The sequence below is a fragment of the Oncorhynchus mykiss genome, chromosome 17 (genome assembly GCF_057628025.1).
Source record: "Oncorhynchus mykiss isolate SJ-2025 chromosome 17, ASM5762802v1, whole genome shotgun sequence".
Taxonomy (NCBI): domain Eukaryota; kingdom Metazoa; phylum Chordata; class Actinopteri; order Salmoniformes; family Salmonidae; genus Oncorhynchus; species Oncorhynchus mykiss.
The window spans coordinates 78,281,722-78,300,670 of NC_143038.1; the positions used below are offsets into that span (position 1 = coordinate 78,281,722).

Here is an 18,949-nt window from a genome sequence, read left to right on the forward strand (position 1 = left end):
AGAACAGGAACAAGACATAATATGACAATACATGACAGTGACAGGAACTAATGGGGATCCATAATAAACCCCAGGAAGAGTAGCTGCTGCTGTGACAGGAACTAATGGGGATCCATAATAAACCCCAGGAAGAGTAGCTGCTGCCTTGACAGGAACTAATGGGGATCCATAATAAACCCCAGGAAGAGTAGCTGCTGCCTTGACAGGAACTAATGGGGATCCATAATACACCCCAGGAAGAGTAGCTGCTGCCTTGACAGGAACTAATGGGGATCCATAATAAACCCCAGGAAGAGTAGCTGCTGCCTTGACAGGAACTAATGGGGATCCATAATAAACCCCAGGAAGAGTAGCTGCTGATTTGACAGGAACTAATGGGGATCCATAATAAACCCCAGGAAGAGTAGCTGCTGCCTTGGCAGGAACTAATGGGGATCCATAATAAACCCCAGGAAGAGTAGCTGCTGATTTGACAGGAACTAATGGGGATCTATAATAAATACAAATACAAATAAAATGGCTTTCTAGCAATGATCAACAACCAATTTGTGAGAGCTTGAAGAATAAAAAAATAAATAATGTGCAAATATTGTACAATCCAGGTGTGGAAAGCTCTTAGAGACTTACCCAGAAAGACACCTGTAATCCCTACCAAAGGTGATTCTAACATGTATTGACTCAGGGGTGTGAATAGTATTTCTGTATTTAATTTTCAATACATTTGCAAAAACATTTAAACATGTTTTCACTTTGTCATTATGTTTAGATGGGTGAGAAAAAAAACAATTTAATACATTTTGAATTCAGGCTGTAACACAATGTGTAATAAGTCAAGGGGTATGAATACTTTCTGAAGGCACTGTAATGTAATCTATGTCTTACAGCTCTGAGGACATTGTGGTGAAGCTGAACGGCAGTCAGCTGACGATGGACTACCTGGAAGAGGTTGGTTTTAACGAGCCGATCCTGGTTCTGAAGAAGGACGGTCTGGGGATGTCCATGCCCGCTCCTACCTTCTACATCAATGATGTGGAGAACCATGTTGGTACGTATAGTCCTGTCTCTGTCTACTGCTCTAACGGCTTTAGTAATACTTGGGGATGTCCACGTTCTACATTTCCGTCGGTAATGACTGAACCTATGTCTCTAAATAACTAATTGTTTTCCTACAGTAAGTTACGTAGGACTACTTTACTGATCTCCATCAGATGCTCCTCCCCTCTCTCTCTTTTTACAAAATGCTTTTGCTGGTGCCAGCGCACAGCTTTTCATATCACTCAATCCAGTGCGAGGTGCTACGTTGTCTAAATAACTCAAGTGGCTAGTTTGCCTGTCTGTAAAGAGAAGGGCGGGCTGTACGTTGATCATGCTGCTCTGATTGGATAGAGCGATACTGTATATTTCTCCATCCATTCGCTTCATAATTTCACACGATCACTTCTCTTGGCCTGATTCAGTCTGATTATTTATATTACTTCTGCCTCCTATTAGCCTGATCATTTAGATTACTTCTGCCTCCTATTAGCCTGATCATTTAGAGTACTTCTGCCTCCTATTAGCCTGATCATTTAGAGTACTTCTGCCTCCTATTAGCCTGATCATTTAGAGTACTTCTGCCTCCTATTAGCCTGATCATTTAGATTACTTCTGCCTCCTATTAGCCTGATCATTTAGAGTACTTCTGCCCCCTATTAGCCTGATCATTTAGATTACTTCTGCCTCCTATTAGCCTGATCATTTAGATAACTTTTGCCTCCTGGTAGCCTGATCATTTAAATGACTTTTGCCTCCTGGTAGCCTGATCATTTAAATGACTTTTGCCTCCTGGTAGCCTGATCATTTAAATGACTTTTGCCTCCTGGTAGCCTGATCATTTAGATGACTTGCCTCCCGTTAGCCTGATCATTTAGATTACTTCTGCCTCCTGGTAGCCTGATCATTTAGATTACTTTTGCCTCCTGTTAGCCTGCTACTATGAAACATCAATGGGTGAGGACATTTGCCAGCAAGCTATCAATGTGCATAATATCTAACAAGCTATCAATGTGCATCATATCTAACAAGCTCTCAATGTGCATAATATCTAACAAGCTCTCAATGTGCATAATATCTAACAAGCTATCAAAGTGCATAATATCTAATAAGCTATCAATGTGCACATTTTCTGACATAGGTAGCCTAGTTGTTAGAGCGTTGGACCAGTAACCGAAAGGTTGGAAGATCAAATCCCAGAGCTGACAAGGTAGAAATCTGTCGTTCTGCCACTGAACAAGGCAGCCACTGAAAATAAGAATTTGCTCTTAACTGACTTGCCTAGTTAAATAACAGATACAAATAAATAACAAGCGGGGCAAGGGTAGGTAAAAAATATGAAATGCTAATTAAGGTGACCATCACGTTGGCAACCAAACAATCATGTCCTGCATTTTATCAATACATTTCAGTCAGACATTCCAACCTGTTTCCATCAGACATACCAACCTGTCTCAGTCAGACGTTCCGACCTGTCTCAGTCAGACGTTCCGACCTGTCTCAGTCAGACGTTCCGACCTGTCTCAGTCAGGCGTTCCGACCTGTCTCAGTCAGGCGTTCCGACCTGTCTCAGTCAGGCGTTCCGACCTGTCTCAGTCAGACAATCCGACCTGTCTCAGTCAGACATTCCGACCTGTCTCTCTCAGACATTCCGACCTGTCTCTCTCAGACATTCCGACCTGTCTCTCTCAGACATTCCGACCTGTCTCAGTCAGACATTCCAACCTGTTTCAGTCAGACATACCGACCTGTCTCCGTCAGACATTCCAACCTGTCTGTGTCAGACATTCCACCCTGTTTTAGTCAGTCATTCCAACCTGTTTCAGTCAGACCTTCCAACCTGTCTCTCACTGACATTCCAACCTGTCTGTCATGTTGAAAAGATGTATCATCAGGATGTGGTAGTTTACTGGTGATGAACACTTCTCCAATCGTTGTTGAGATCTGATATTCCATGCAGCTCTAGAGGAGACATAGGCCAATGTCATAGTCCTATCATCAACCAATCACATATCTCATGTCCTTTTGGGCTAAATTCCATCTAAACTTGGAGAGGTAGTAATTACAAAAAGCGTGCTTCTGATGAAGAGCTACACATAGCTGTTTTAGACTGATAGATATCAGCTACACATAGCAGTATTAGACTGATAGATATCAGCTACACATAGCAGTATTAGACTGTAAGATATCAGCTACACATAGCCATATTAGACTGTAAGATATCAGGTCATTTTGTCAAATGTCTTAGGCTCTCCATCCTTATTAGTTGCTCAGTCACTATATTTGTTGCTACTCAGTCCTGTTTTATGTCCCTTCCTTTTTTTACATTCCCTGTCAACCGGAAATGTTTCCTTGGCCAAATTTTCCCAGATTTTCATAAAACAGCCACACATGTAGTCTCTCATTTCTGCATCACCAACTTTGCACTCGGCAAAAGATTATTCTACCTGCACCTCAATTATGTGTTGCCATAGCCCCCATTTCTCACAATGTTCTGAAAAATCATCCTGTTGTCCCACATTAGTGTATTTTAATTGTTGTCACCCTATTTCAACAGTCAATTTACAGATATGGTTACAAATACTCGTATCGCCAGGTTGGCCACCTATGGAGGTTACTACTTTGCTGACAGGAACCAGTAGTAATATGATTTGTCCACCAGAGAGCGCTGCTGTCAGCGGTTTTGATCTCTGCTGACACACTAATGCTTGTGACTGACACATCTGCTACTTCTCCTTTATACTGAGCAGCCTAGTTAGGAACACATCTGCTACTTCTACTGCTTTATACTGAGCAGCCTAGTTAGCAACACATCTGCTACTTCTACTGCTTTATACTGAGCAGCCTAGTTAGGAACACATCTGATACTTCTCCTTTATACTGAGCAGCCTAGTTAGCAACACATCTCCTACTTCTACTGCTTTATACTGAGCAGCCTAGTTAGCAACACATCTGCTACTTCTACTGCTTTATACTGAGCAGCCTAGTTAGGAACACATCTGCTACTTCTACTGCTTTATACTGAGCAGCCTAGTTAGGAACACATCTCCTACTTCTACTGCTTTATACTGAGCAGCCTAGTTAGGAACACATATGATACTTCTCCTTTATACTGAGCAGCCTAGTTAGGAACACATCTCCTACTTCTACTGCTTTCTACTGAGCAGCCTAGTTAGGAACACATCTGCTACTTCTACTGCTTTATACTGAGCAGCCTAGTTAGCATCACATTGCTACCTCTACTGCTTTATACTGAGCAGCCTAGTTAGGAACACATCTCCTACTTCTACTGCTTTATACTGAGCAGCCTAGTTAGGAACACATCTGCTACTTCTACTGCTTTATACTGAGCAGCCTAGTTAGGAACACATCTGCTACTTCTACTGCTTTATACTGAGCAGCCCAGTTAGGAACACATCTGATACTTCTACTGCTTTATACTGAGCAGCCTAGTTAGGAACACATCTGCTACGTCTCCTTTATACTGAGCAGCCTAGTTAGCAAGACATCTGCTACTTCTCCTTTATACCGAGCAGCCTAGTTAGCAACACATCTGCTACTTCTCCTTTATACTGAGCAGCCCAGTTAGCAACACATCTGATACTTCTCCTTTCTACTGAGCAGCCTAAATAGCAACACATCTGCTACCTCTCCTTTATACTGAGCAGCCCAGTTAGCAACACATCTGATACTGCTTTATACTGAGCAGCCTAGTTAGGAACACATCTGATACTTCTCCTTTATACTGAGCAGCCTAGTTAGCATCACATTGCTTGCTACTTCTACTGCTTTATACTGAGCAGCCTAGTTAGAAACACATCTGCTACTTCTTCTTTCTACTAAGCAGCCTAGTTAGGAAGACATCTGCTACCTCTACTGCTTTATACTGAGCAATCTAGTTAGCAACACATCTGCTACTTCTCCTTAATACTGAACAGCCTAGTTAGCATCACATCTGCTACTTCTGCGTTATACTGAGCAGCCTGCTTTATACTGAGCTGCCTTGTTAGGAACACATCTGCTACTTCTCCTTTACTAGGCAACACATATGCTACCTCTACTGCTTTATACTGAGCAGCCTAGTTAGCAACACATCTGCTACTTCTACTGCTTTATACTGAGCAGCCTAGTTAGCAACACATCTGCTACTTCTACTGCTTTATACTGAGCAGCCTAGTTAGCAACACGTCTTCTACCTCTACTGCTTTATACTGAGCAGCCTATTTTTATTTATTTTTTTATTTCACCTTTATTTAACCAGGTAGGCTAGTTGAGAACAAGTTCTCATTTGCAACTGCGACCTGGCCAAGATAAGGCATAGCAGTGTGAACAGACAACACAGAGTTACACATGGAGTAAACAATTAACAAGTCAATAACACAGTAGAAAAAAGGGGAGTCTATATATACATTGTGTGCAAAAGGCATGAGAAGGTAGGCAAATGAATTACAATTATGCAGATTAACACTGGAGTGATAAATGATCAGATGGTTATGTACAGGTTGGTGTGCAAAAGAGCAGAAAAATAAAAATAAATAAATAAAAACAGTATGGGGATGAGGTAGGTGAAAATGGGTGGGCTATTTACCAATAGACTATGTACAGCTGCAGCGATCGGTTAGCTGCTCGGATAGCAGATGTTTGAAGTTGGTGAGGGAGATAAAAGTCTCCAACTTCAGTGATTTTTGCAATTCGTTCCAGTCACAAGCAGCAGAGAACTGGAACGAAAGGCGGCCAAATGAGGTGTTGGCTTTAGGGATGATCAGTGAGATACACCTGCTGGAGCGCGTGCTACGGATGGGTGTTGCCATCGTAACCAGTGAACTGAGATAAGGCGGAGCTTTACCTAGCATGGACTTGTAGATGACCTGGAGCCAGTGGGTCTGGCGACGAATATGTAGCGAGGGCCAGCCGACTAGAGCATACAAGTCGCAGTGGTGGGTGGTATAAGATGCTTTAGTGACAAAACGGATGGCACTGTGATAAACTGCATCCAGTTTGCTGAGTAGAGTGTTGGAAGCAATTTTGTAGATGACGTCGCCGAAGTCGAGGATCGGTAGGATAGTCAGTTTTACTAGGGTAAGTTTGGCGGCGTGAGTGAAGGAGGCTTTGTTGCGGAATAGAAAGCCGACTCTTGATTTGATTTTCGATTGGAGATGTTTGATATGGGTCTGGAAGGAGAGTTTAGAGTCTAGCCAGACACCTAGGTACTTATAGATGTCCACATATTCAAGGTCGGAACCATCCAGGGTGGTGATGCTGGTCAGGCGTGCGGGTGCAGGCAGCGAACGGTTGAAAAGCATGCATTTGGTTTTACTAGCGTTTAAGAGCAGTTGGAGGCCACGGAAGGAGTGCTGTATGGCATTGAAGCTCGTTTGGAGGTTAGATAGCACAGTGTCCAAGGACGGGCCGGAAGTATATAGAATGGTGTCGTCTGCGTAGAGGTGGATCAGGGAATCGCCCGCAGCATGAGAAACATCATTGATATATACAGAGAAAAGAGTCGGCCCGAGAATTGAACCCTGTGGCACCCCCATAGAGACTGCCAGAGGACCGGACAGCATGCCCTCCGATTTGACACACTGAACTCTGTCTGCAAAGTAATTGGTGAACCAGGCAAGGCAGTCATCCGAAAAACCGAGGCTACTGAGTCTGCCGATAAGAATACGGTGATTGACAGAGTCGAAAGCCTTGGCAAGGTCTATGAAGACGGCTGCACAGTACTGTCTTTTATCGATGGCGGTTATGATATCGTTTAGTACCTTGAGCGTGGCTGAGGTACACCCGTGACCGGCTCGGAAACCAGATTGCACAGCGGAGAAGGTACGGTGGGATTCAAGATGGTCAGTGACCTGTTTGTTGACTTGGCTTTCGAAGACCTTAGATAGGCAGGGCAGGATGGATATAGGTCTGTAACAGTTTGGGTCCAGGGTGTCGCCCCCTTTGAAGAGGGGGATGACTGCGGCAGCTTTCCAATCCTTGGGGATCTCAGACGATATGAAAGAGAGGTTGAACAGGCTGGTAATAGGGGTTGCGACAATGGCGGCGGATAGTTTCAGGAATAGAGGGTCCAGATTGTCCAGCCCAGCTGATTTGTACGGGTCCAGGTTTTGCAGCTCTTTCAGGACATCTGCTATCTGGATTTGGGTAAAGGAGAACCTGGAGAGGCTTGGGCGAGTAGCTGCGGGGGGGGGGGGGGCTGTTGTCCGAGGTTGGAGTAGCCAGGCGGAAGGCATGGCCAGCCGTTGAGAAATGCTTGTTGAAGTTTTCGATAATCATGGATTTATCGGTGGTGACCATGTTACCTAGTCTCAGTGCAGTGGGCAGCTGGGAGGAGGTGCTCTTGTTCTCCATGGACTTCACAGTGTCCCAGAACTTTTTGGAGTTGGAGCTACAGGATGCAAACTTCTGCCTGAAGAAGTTGGCTTTAGCTTTCCTGACTGACTGTGTGTATTGGTTCCTGACTTCCCTGAACAGTTGCATATCGCGGGGACTATTCGATGTTAGCGCAGTCCGCCACAGGATGTTTTTGTGCTGGTCGAGGGCAGTCAGGTCTGGAGTGAACCAGGGGCTATATCTGTTCTTAGTTCTGCATTTTTTGAACGGAGCATGCTTATCTAAAATGGTGAGGAAGTTACTTTTAAAGAAAGACCAGGCATCCTCAACTGACGGGATGAGGTCAATGTCCTTCCAGGATACCCGGGCCAGGTCGATTAGAAAGGCCTGCTCACAGAAGTGTTTTAGGGAGCGTTTGACAGTGATGAGGGGTGGTCGTTTGACTGCGGCTCCGTAGCGGATACAGGCAATGAGGCAGTGATCGCTGAGATCCTGGTTGTAGACAGCGGAGGTGTATTTGGAGGGCCAGTTGGTCAGGATGACGTCAATGAGGGTGCCCTTGTTTACAGAGTTAGGGTTGTACCTGGTGGGTTCCTTGATGATTTGAGTGAGATTGAGGGCATCTAGCTTAGATTGTAGGACTGCCGGGGTGTTAAGCATATCCCAGTTTAGGGCACCTAACAGAACAAACTCTGAAGCTAGATGGGGGGCGATCAATTCACAAATGGTGTCCAGGGCACAGCTGGGAGCTGAGGGGGGTCGGTAGCAGGCGGCAACAGTGAGAGACTTATTTCTGGAGAGAGTAATTTTCAAAATTAGTAGTTCGAACTGTTTGGGTATGGACCTGGAGAGTATGACATTACTTTGCAGGCTATCTCTGCAGTAGACTGCAACTCCTCCCCCTTTGGCAGTTCTATCTTGACGGAAGATGTTATAGTTGGGTATGGAAATCTCAGAATTTTTGGTGGCCTTCCTGAGCCAGGATTCAGACACGGCAAGGACATCAGGGTTAGCAGAGTGTGCTAGAGCAGTGAGTAAGACACACTTAGGGAGGAGGCTTCTGATGTTGACATGCATGAAACCAAGGCTTTTTCGATCACAGAAGTCAACAAATGAGGGTGCCTGGGGACATGCAGGGCCTGGGTTTACCTCCACATCACCCGCGGAACAGAGAAGGAGTAGTATGAGGGTGCGGCTGAAGGCTATCAAAACTGGTCGCCTAGGGCGTTGGGGACAGAGAATAAGAGGAGCAGGTTTCTGGGCATGGTAGAATATATTCAGGGCATAATGCGCAAACAGGGGTATGGTGGGGTGCGGGTACAGCGGAGGTAAGCCCAGGCACTGGGTGATGATGAGAGAGGTTGTATCTCTGGACATGCTGGTTGTAATGGGTGAGGTCACCGCATGTGTGGGGGGTGGGACAAAGGAGGTATCAGGGGTATAAAGAGTGGAACTAGGGGCTCCATTGTAAACTAAAGCAATGATAACTAACCTGCACAACAGTATACAAGGCATATTGACATTTGAGAGAGACATACAGCAAGGCATACAGTAATCACAGGTGTTGAATTGGGAGAGCTAGCTAAAACAGTAGGTGAGACAACAACAGCCAATCAGCTAGCACAACAACAGCAGGTAGAATGGCGATTGATTAGGCAGAGAGGGTCGGCTTAACTACACACAGAGCCTAAGTGCGGCTGGGGCCGACAGATAAAACATAAACAAGCAGAATGGATTACCGTGAATTAATGGACAGTCCAGCCTGCATCAGCTATGTAGCCAAGTGATCAGTGTCCAAGGGGCAGCGGTGGATGGGGCAGGGAAGCTGGACTGGCGAGTGTTATCCAGGTTAGAAAACTAACAATGACTAAATAGCTTGTAGCCAGTTAGCTGGTTAGCTTCTGAAGGTTCTTGAGTGTGTTCTAAAAATGTAAAGATAATAGCGGTTCCGTATCACATTTGGTGAGGCAGGTTACCGGAAGGTATAAACAAATTAAAAATCGAAAAGGGATAGAAAGTAAATATGGGTTCAGTGAGTGTTTGGGACGCGGCGATTCAGATGGTTAGCAGGCCTGTGCTAACAAGCTAACAGTTAGTAGACGGTGCTAAACACGGTAGCAGTTAGCGGACCGGGCTAAACAAGCTAGCAGTTAGCAGGCCGAATTTGCAAGCAAGGAGATAGCAAGGGCTAGAGAGTTAGCCTTTGGGGACGTCGCGATGGGGGGAGTCTGTTTATTCCTCTTCATGCGGTGACATCAATGGACCGGTCGTGGGTCTGGATATTGTAGCCCAGGAGCTCAAAATGTTCCGTTTGCGATGGGAATCCGGGGGTAAAAATAAAAATAAAATAATAGATAGGTCCGTTATGCTCTGGTTAGAGTCGCGTTGTTCGAACTGGCGAGAGCTTTCCGAGCTAAAGGTTAGCTGATGACCGGTTAGCTGACCGGTTAGCTGAAGACCTCTAGCAATGTTTTGCTGAAGCTGGTAGTTAGTTGGCTAGTTGGCTAGCTTCAGTTGAGGGGTTCCAGATCCGAAGTAAATATAAATACTTTAGGAAAAAAAGCTACGTTGGGTGAGGTGGGTTGCAGGAGAGTATTTAGAAGAAGTTGAGGTTCAGCAAAAAGTTTTAAAGATATGTGAAGAAAAAAAACGAAAACGAAACGAAAACAAACGATATATACAAGGAACACGACAACACGTCCTACTGCTACGCCATCTTGGATCTCGTTATGATCTCGTTATGAGCCTAGTTAGGAACACATCTGATACTTCTACTGCTTTATACTGAGCAGCCTAGTTAGGAACACATCTGCTACCTCTACTGCTTTATACTGAGCAGCCCAGTTAGCAACACATCTGCTACTTCTACTGCTTTATACTGAGCAGCCTAGTTAGCAACACATCTTCTACCTCTACTGCTTTATACTGAGCAGCCTAGTTAGCAACACGTCTTCTACCTCTACTGCTTTATACTGAGCAGCCTAGTTAGGAACACATCTGCTACTTCTACTGCTTTATACTGAGCAGCCTAGTTAGGAACACATCTGCTACCTTTACTGCTTTATACTGAGCAGCCTAGTTAGCATCACATCTGATACTTCTACTGCTTTATACTGAGCAGCCTAGATAGCAACACATCTGCTACTTCTACTGCTTTATACTGAGCAGCCTAGTTAGCATCACATTGCTACCTCTACTGCTTTATACTGAGCAGCCTAGTTAGCATCATATTGCTACCTCTAGTGCTTTATAATGAGCAGACTAGTTAGCAACACATATGCTACTTCTACTGCTTTCTACTGAGCAGCCTAGTTAGCAACACATCTTCTATCTCTACTGCTTTATACTGAGCAGCCTAGTTAGGAACACATCTGATACTTCTACTGCTTTATACTGAGCAGCCTAGTTAGCAACACATCTGCTACTTCTACTGCTTTATACTGAGCAGCCTAGTTAGCATCACATTGCTACCTCTACTGCTTTATACTGAGCAGCCTGGTTAGCAACACATCTGATACTTCTCCTTTATACTGAGCAGCCTAGTTAGGAACACATCTGCTACTTCTACTGCTTTATACTGAGCAGCCTAGTTAGGAACACATCTGCTACGTCTCCTTTATACTGAGCAGCATAGTTAGCAAGACATCTGCTACTTCTCCTTTATACCGAGCAGCCTAGTTAGCAAGACATCTGCTACTTCTCCTTTATACCGAGCAGCCTAGTTAGCAACACATCTGCTACTTCTCCTTTATACTGAGCAGCCCAGTTAGCAACACATCTGATACTGCTTTATACTGAGCAGCCTAGTTAGGAACACATCTGATACTTCTCCTTTATACTGAGCAGCCTAGTTAGCATCACATTGCTTGCTACCTCTACTGCTTTATACTGAGCAGCCTAGTTAGCAACACATCCGCTACTTCTACTGCTTTATACTGAGCAGCCTAGTTAGAAACACATCTGCTACTTCTTCTTTCTACTAAGCAGCCTAGTTAGGAAGACATCTGCTACCTCTACTGCTTTATACTGAGCAATCTAGTTAGCAACACATCTGCTACTTCTCCTTAATACTGAACAGCCTAGTTAGCATCACATCTGCTACTTCTGCGTTATACTGAGCAGCCTGCATTATACTGAGCTGCCTTGTTAGGAACACATCTGCTACTTCTCCTTTACTAGGCAACACATATGCTACCTCTACTGCTTTATACTGAGCAGCCTAGTTAGCAACACATCTGCTACTTCTACTGCTTTATACTGAGCAGCCTAGTTAGCAACACGTCTTCTACCTCTACTGCTTTATACTGAGCAGCCTAGTTAGGAACACATCTGATACTTCTACTGCTTTATACTGAGCAGCCTAGATAGCAACACATCTGCTACTTCTACTGCTTTATACTGAGCAGCCTAGTTAGCATCACATTGCTACCTCTACTGCTTTATACTGAGCAGCCTAGTTAGCATCATATTGCTACCTCTAGTGCTTTATAATGAGCAGACTAGTTAGCAACACATATGCTACTTCTACTGCTTTCTACTGAGCAGCCTAGTTAGCAACACATCTGCTACTTCTACTGCTTTATACTGAGCAGCCTAGTTAGCATCACATTGCTACCTCTACTGCTTTATAATGAGCAGCCTAGTTAGGAACACATATGCTACTTCTACTGCTTTATACTGAGCAGCCTTGTTAGCATCACATTGCTACCTCTACTGCTTTATACTGAGCAGCCTAGTTAGCAACACATCTGCTACTTCTACTGCTTTATACTGAGCAGCCTAGTTAGCAACACATCTTCTACCTCTACTGCTTTCTACTGAGCAGCCTAGTTAGCATCATATTGCTACCTCTACTGCTTTATAATGAGCAGCCTAGTTAGCATCATATTGCTACCTCTACTGCTTTATAATGAGCAGCCTAGTTAGCATCACATTGCTACCTCTACTGCTTTATACTGAGCAGCCTAGTTAGCATCATATTGCTACCTCTACTGCTTTATAATGAGCAGCCTAGTTATTAACACATATGCTACTTCTACTGCTTTCTACTGAGCAGCCTAGTTAGCAACACATCTTCTACCTCTACTGCTTTATACTGAGCAGCCTAGTTAGGAACACATCTGATACTTCTACTGCTTTATACTGAGCAGCCTAGTTAGGAACACAGCTGATACTTCTACTGCTTTATACTGAGCAGCCTAGTTAGGAACACATCTGCTACCTCTACTGCTTTATACTGAGCAGCCTAGTTAGCAACACATCTGCTACTTCTACTGCTTTATACTGAGCAGCCTAGTTAGCAACACATCTTCTACTTCTACTGCTTTATACTGAGCAGCCTAGTTAGCAACACATCTTCTACTTCTACTGCTTTATACTGAGCAGCCTAGTTAGCATCACATTGCTACCTCTACTGCTTTATACTGAGCAGCCTAGTTAGCATCACATTGCTACCTCTACTGCTTTATACTGAGCAGCCTAGTTAGCAACACATCTGCTACTTCTACTGCTTTATACTGAGCAGCCTAGTTAGCAACACATCTGATACTTCTCCTTTGTACTGAGCAACCTAGTTAGCAACACATCTGCTACTGCTCCTTTCTACTGAGCAGCCTAGTTAGCAACACATCTGCTACCTCTACTGCTTTATACAGAGCAGCCTAGTTAGGAACACATCTGCTACCTCTCCTTTATACTGAGCAGCCTAGTTAGGAACACATCTGATACTTCTCCTTTATACTGAGCAGCCTAGTTAGGAACACATCTCCTACTTATACTGCTTTATACTGAGCAGCCTAGTTAGCATCACATTGCTACTTCTACTGCTTTATACTGAGCAGCCTAGTTAGCAACACATCTTCTACTTCTACTGCTTTATACTGAGCAGCCTAGTTAGCATCACATTGCTACTTCTACTGCTTTATACTGAGCAGCCTAGTTAGCAACACATCTTCTACTTCTACTGCTTTATACTGAGCAGCCTAGTTAGCATCACATCTGCTACTTCTACTGCTTTCTACTGAGCAGCCTAAATAGTAACACATCTGTTACCTCTCCTTTATACTGAGCAGCCTAGTTAGCAACACATCTGCTACTGCTTTATACTGAGCAGCCTAGTTAGCATCACATTGCTACCTCTACTGCTTTATAATGAGCAGACTAGTTAGCAACACATATGCTACTTCTACTGCTTTCTACTGAGCAGCCTAGTTAGCAACACATATTCTACCTCTACTGCTTTATACTGAGCAGCTTAGTTAGGAACACATCTGATACTTCTACTGCTTTATACTGAGCAGCCTAGTTAGCAACACATCTGCTACTTCTACTGCTTTATACTGAGCAGCCTAGTTAGCAACACATCTGCTACTTCTACTGCTTTATACTGAGCAGCCCAGTTAGCATCACATTGCTACCTCTACTGCTTTATAATGAGCAGCCTAGTTAGGAACACATCTGCTACTTCTACTGCTTTATACTGAGCAGCCTAGTTAGCATCACATTGCTACCTCTACTGCTTTATACTGAGCAGCCTAGTTAGCAACACATCTGCTACTTCTACTGCTTCATACTGAGCAGCCTAGTTAGGAACACATCTGCTACTTCTACTGCTTTATACTGAGCAGCCTAGTTAGCATCACATTGCTACCTCTACTGCTTAATACTGAGCAGCCTAGTTAGCATCATATTGCTACCTCTACTGCTTTATACTGAGCAGCCTAGTTAGCAACACATCCGCTACTTCTACTGCTTTATACTGAGCAGCCTAGTTAGCATCACATTGCTACCTCTACTGCTTTATACTGAGCAGCCTAGTTAGCATCATATTGCTACCTCTACTGCTTTATAATGAGCAGCCTAGTTAGCAACACATCTTCTACCTCTACTGCTTTATACTGAGCAGCCTAGTTAGGAACACAGCTGATACTTCTACTGCTTTATACTGAGCAGCCTAGTTAGGAACACATCTGCTACTTCTACTGCTTTATACTGAGCAGCCTAGTTAGCAACACATCTGCTACTTCTACTGCTTTATACTGAGCAGCCTAGTTAGCAACACATCTGCTACTTCTACTGCTTTATACTGAGCAGCCTAGTTAGCAACACATCTGCTACTTCTACTGCTTTATACTGTGATGCTACCTCTACTGCTTTATACTGAGCAGCCTAGTTAGCATCACATTGCTACCTCTACTGCTTTATACTGAGCAGCCTAGTTAGCATCACATTGCTACCTCTACTGCTTTATACTGAGCAGCCTAGTTAGCATCACATTGCTACCTCTACTGCTTTATACTGAGCAGCCTAGTTAGCAACACATCTTCTACTTCTACTGCTTTATACTGAGCAGCCTAGTTAGCATCACATTGCTACCTCCACTGCTTTATACTGAGCAGCCTAGTTAGCATCACATTGCTACCTCCTCTGCTTTATACTGAGCAGCCTAGTTAGCAACACATCCGCTACTTCTACTGCTTTATACTGAGCAGCCTAGTTAGGAACACATCTCATCAACTCACTGCCATTTAAAGACCTGCTCACTATTGATTTTCTCGTGTCTTTAATGTTTAATTAAGTTGCATTTAACTGTTTGTATTAATCACTCCCAGGTCCAGAAGTGGGTGTGGATGTGATAGATGTGACCAAGCAGACTGACAGTAAGATGAAGCTCAAGGACTTTGTAGATTACTACTACAGCACCAACAGGAAGAAAGTGTTAAACATTATCAACCTGGAGTTCTCTGACAAAAGGTAGGCACACACCTAAGAGGTATACAGACACGTGTTCTCATGATACACATTGTGCAGCACAACACTTCTCCTGACTTTCTCTGATTCATAAATACTAAACAGTATTTTAATGTCATTATTATTAAACACCATTAAGATGATAATGATATTATAATGTTAATATTAACCCCTATGTATTTTATGGTATGTTTTTTTATGGTATTGTAGTGGCATGATTTGAATAGTGTTTATTTCTTTGTCTCTCAGAATGGACAGTATAGTGGAGAGCCCTCAGATTGTGCGGAGGTTGTCGTGGGTAGAGAACTACTGGCCAGACGATGCTCTCCTGGGGAAACCTAAAGTCACTAAGTACTGTCTGATCGGTGTTAAAGACAGCTACACTGACTTCCACATCGAGTGTGGAGGGGCCTCCGTATGGTACCACGTACTCAAGGTATGACACAGTTAATAACCTTATTGATGAATGAACTTTATTAAGGTACTGTAATGTCTGGGGCAACATACTCAAGGTTTTAATGTGATTTATTAGGATCCCCCCATTAGCCGAGGCCAATGGTGACAGCTAGTTTTAGTTTTAGCTGGGGTCTGACACATAATAAAAAATACATTACAGTCTAAATACGTTACAATGGACATACATTAACATGTAGTGTGCATTAACATGTAGTGTGCATTAACATGTAGTGTGCATTAACATGTAGTGTACATTAACATGTAGTGTACATTAACATGTAGTGTGCATTAACATGTAGTGTGCATTAACATGTAGTGTGCATTAACATGTAGTGTACATTAACATGTAGTGTACATTAACATGTAGTGTGCATTAACATGTAGTGTGCATTAACATGTAGTGTGCATTAACATGTAGTGTACATTAACATGTAGTGTACATTAACATGTAGTGTGCATTAACATGTAGTGTGCATTAACATGTAGTGTACATTAACATGTAGTGTACATTAACATGTAGTGTACATTAACATGTAGTGTACATTAACATGTAGTGTACATTAACATGTAGTGTACATTAACATGTAGTGTGCATTAACATGTAGTGTGCATTAACATGTAGTGTGCATTAACATGTAGTGTACATTAACATGTAGTGTACATTAACATGTAGTGTGCATTAACATGTAGTGTGCATTAACATGTAGGGTGCATTAACATGTAGTGTACATTAACATGTAGTGTACATTAACATGTAGTGTACATTAACATGTAGTGTGCATTAACATGTAGTGTACATTAACATGTAGTGTACATTAACATGTAGGGTGCATTAACATGTAGTGTACATTAACATGTAGTGTACATTAACATGTAGTGTACATTAACATGTAGTGTGCATTAACATGTAGTGTGCATTAACATGTAGTGTGCATTAACATGTAGTGTACATTAACATGTAGTGTACATTAACATGTAGTGTGCATTAACATGTAGTGTGCATTAACATGTAGTGTGCATTAACATGTAGTGTACATTAACATGTAGTGTACATTAACATGTAGTGTGCATTAACATGTAGTGTGCATTAACATGTAGTGTGCATTAACATGTAGTGTACATTAACATGTAGTGTACATTAACATGTAGTGTGCATTAACATGTAGTGTGCATTAACATGTAGGGTGCATTAACATGTAGTGTACATTAACATGTAGTGTACATTAACATGTAGTGTACATTAACATGTAGTGTACATGAACATGTAGTGTACATTAACATGTAGTGTGCATTAACATGTAGTGTACATTAACATGTAGTGTACATTAACATGTAGTGTACATTAACATGTAGTGTGCATTAACATGTAGTGTGCATTAACATGTAGTGTGCATTAACATGTAGGGTGCATTAACATGTAGTGTACATTAACATGTAGTGTACATTAACATGTAGTGTGCATTAACATGTAGTGTGCATTAACATGTAGTGTACATTAACATGTAGTGTACATTAACATGTAGTGTACATTAACATGTAGTGTACATTAACATGTAGTGTACATTAACATGTAGTGTGCATTAACATGTAGTGTACATTAACATGTAGTGTACATTAACATGTAGTGTGCATTAACATGTAGTGTACATTAACATGTAGTGTGCATTAACATGTAGTGTGCATTAACATGTAGTGTACATTAACATGTAGTGTGCATTAACATGTAGTGTGCATTAACATGTAGTGTACATTAACATGTAGTGTGCATTAACATGTAGTGTGCATTAACATGTAGTGTACATTAACATGTAGTGTGCATTAACATGTAGTGTACATTAACATGTAGTGTACATTAACATGTAGTGTACATTAACATGTAGTGTGCATTAACATGTAGTGTACATTAACATGTAGTGTGCATTAACATGTAGTGTGCATTAACATGTAGTGTGCATTAACATGTAGTGTGCATTAACATGTAGTGTACATTAACATGTAGTGTACATTAACATGTAGTGTGCATTAACATGTAGTGTACATTAACATGTAGTGTGCATTAACATGTAGGGTGCATTAACATGTAGTGTACATTAACATGTAGTGTGCATTAACATGTAGGGTGCATTAACATGTAGTGTACATTAACATGTAGTGTGCATTAACATGTAGGGTGCATTAACATGTAGTGTACATTAACATGTAGTGTGCATTAACATGTAGTGTGCATTAACATGTAGTGTACATTAACATGTAGTGTACATTAACATGTAGTGTGTGTGTGTGTGTGTGTGTGTGTATTTCTCAGTTACACATACATGTCAGTACATACACACAACATACATGTCAGTACATACACACAACATACATGTCAGTACATACACACATATGTGTCAACATGTGTGTCAGTGCTGTGAGTAAGTTGACTATGCAAATAATTTGGAATTTCCAACACATTAAATGTTCTAATAAAAACAAGAAGTGTCACAGTCAGTCTTTCTTCAACTCTTAGCCAATGAGAGACTGGTATGCATAATATTTATATTAGTCCTCTGATTACAATGAAGAGCAAGACGTGGCGCTCTGTTCTGGGCCAGCTGCAGTCTTTCTTAGCAGAACTTGACCATATGACTGGACAATAATCAAGATAAGATAAAACTAGAGCTGGACTTGCTTTGTGGAGTGTGGTGTCGAAAAAGCAGAGCATCTCTTTATTATGGAGAGACCACTCCCCATCTTTACAACCATTGAATCTATAGTGCAAAACCAAGTTTTTAGACAAACTGAATTATCAAATTTACATAATTATTCAGACCCTTCTCTCAGTGCTTAGTTGAAGCACCTTTGGCAGTGATTACAGCCTTGTGTCTTCTTGGGTATGACGCTACAAGCTTGGCACACCTGTATTTGGGGAGTTTCTCCCATTCTTCTCTGCAGATCCTCTCAAGCTCTGTCAGGTTGGATGGGGAGCGTCACTGTTTGATCGGGTTCAAGTCCGGGCTCTGGCTGGACCACAACGGACATTCAGAGACTTGTCCCGAAGCCACTCCTCCGTTGTCTTGGCTGTGTGTTTAGGGTCATTGTCCTGTCATTGTCCTGTTGGACAATGGGGTCATTGTCCTCCCTCATTCCGCGTTCAACGGGAAATGTACACCTTTTCCAATGCACTTCTCAAGGAAGAATTCTCAAAGTGTATTAGAAAACATTGCTGCGTAGCAAGAATGAAATTAGCCGTAGAATGAATAGGAACGAGTCGTGGACATGTATTCACAAAATGTCTCCGAGTTGGGGTGCTGATCTAGGATCAGTGTTGCCTTTTAGATCACAATGAATAAGATTACATGAACAGGGTCCTAGATCAGCACTGCTACTCTGAAAT

General features: G+C 42.5%; 1 protein-coding gene across 4 annotated transcripts in view; it reads left to right on the forward strand.

Moving 5' to 3' along the window:
- phf2 (PHD finger protein 2) overlaps positions 1 to 18,949 on the forward strand; it is a 132,502-nt gene that overhangs the window by 47,203 nt on the left and 66,350 nt on the right. For all 4 annotated transcript variants that reach the window (XM_090206527.1, XM_090206524.1, XM_090206526.1 and 1 more), the window contains exons 4-6: positions 885 to 1,045; positions 14,979 to 15,120; positions 15,367 to 15,553. In XM_090206527.1, the coding sequence (XP_090062653.1) occupies positions 885 to 1,045; positions 14,979 to 15,120; positions 15,367 to 15,553 (490 nt within the window). The remainder of the gene's footprint in view (positions 1 to 884; positions 1,046 to 14,978; positions 15,121 to 15,366; positions 15,554 to 18,949) is intronic.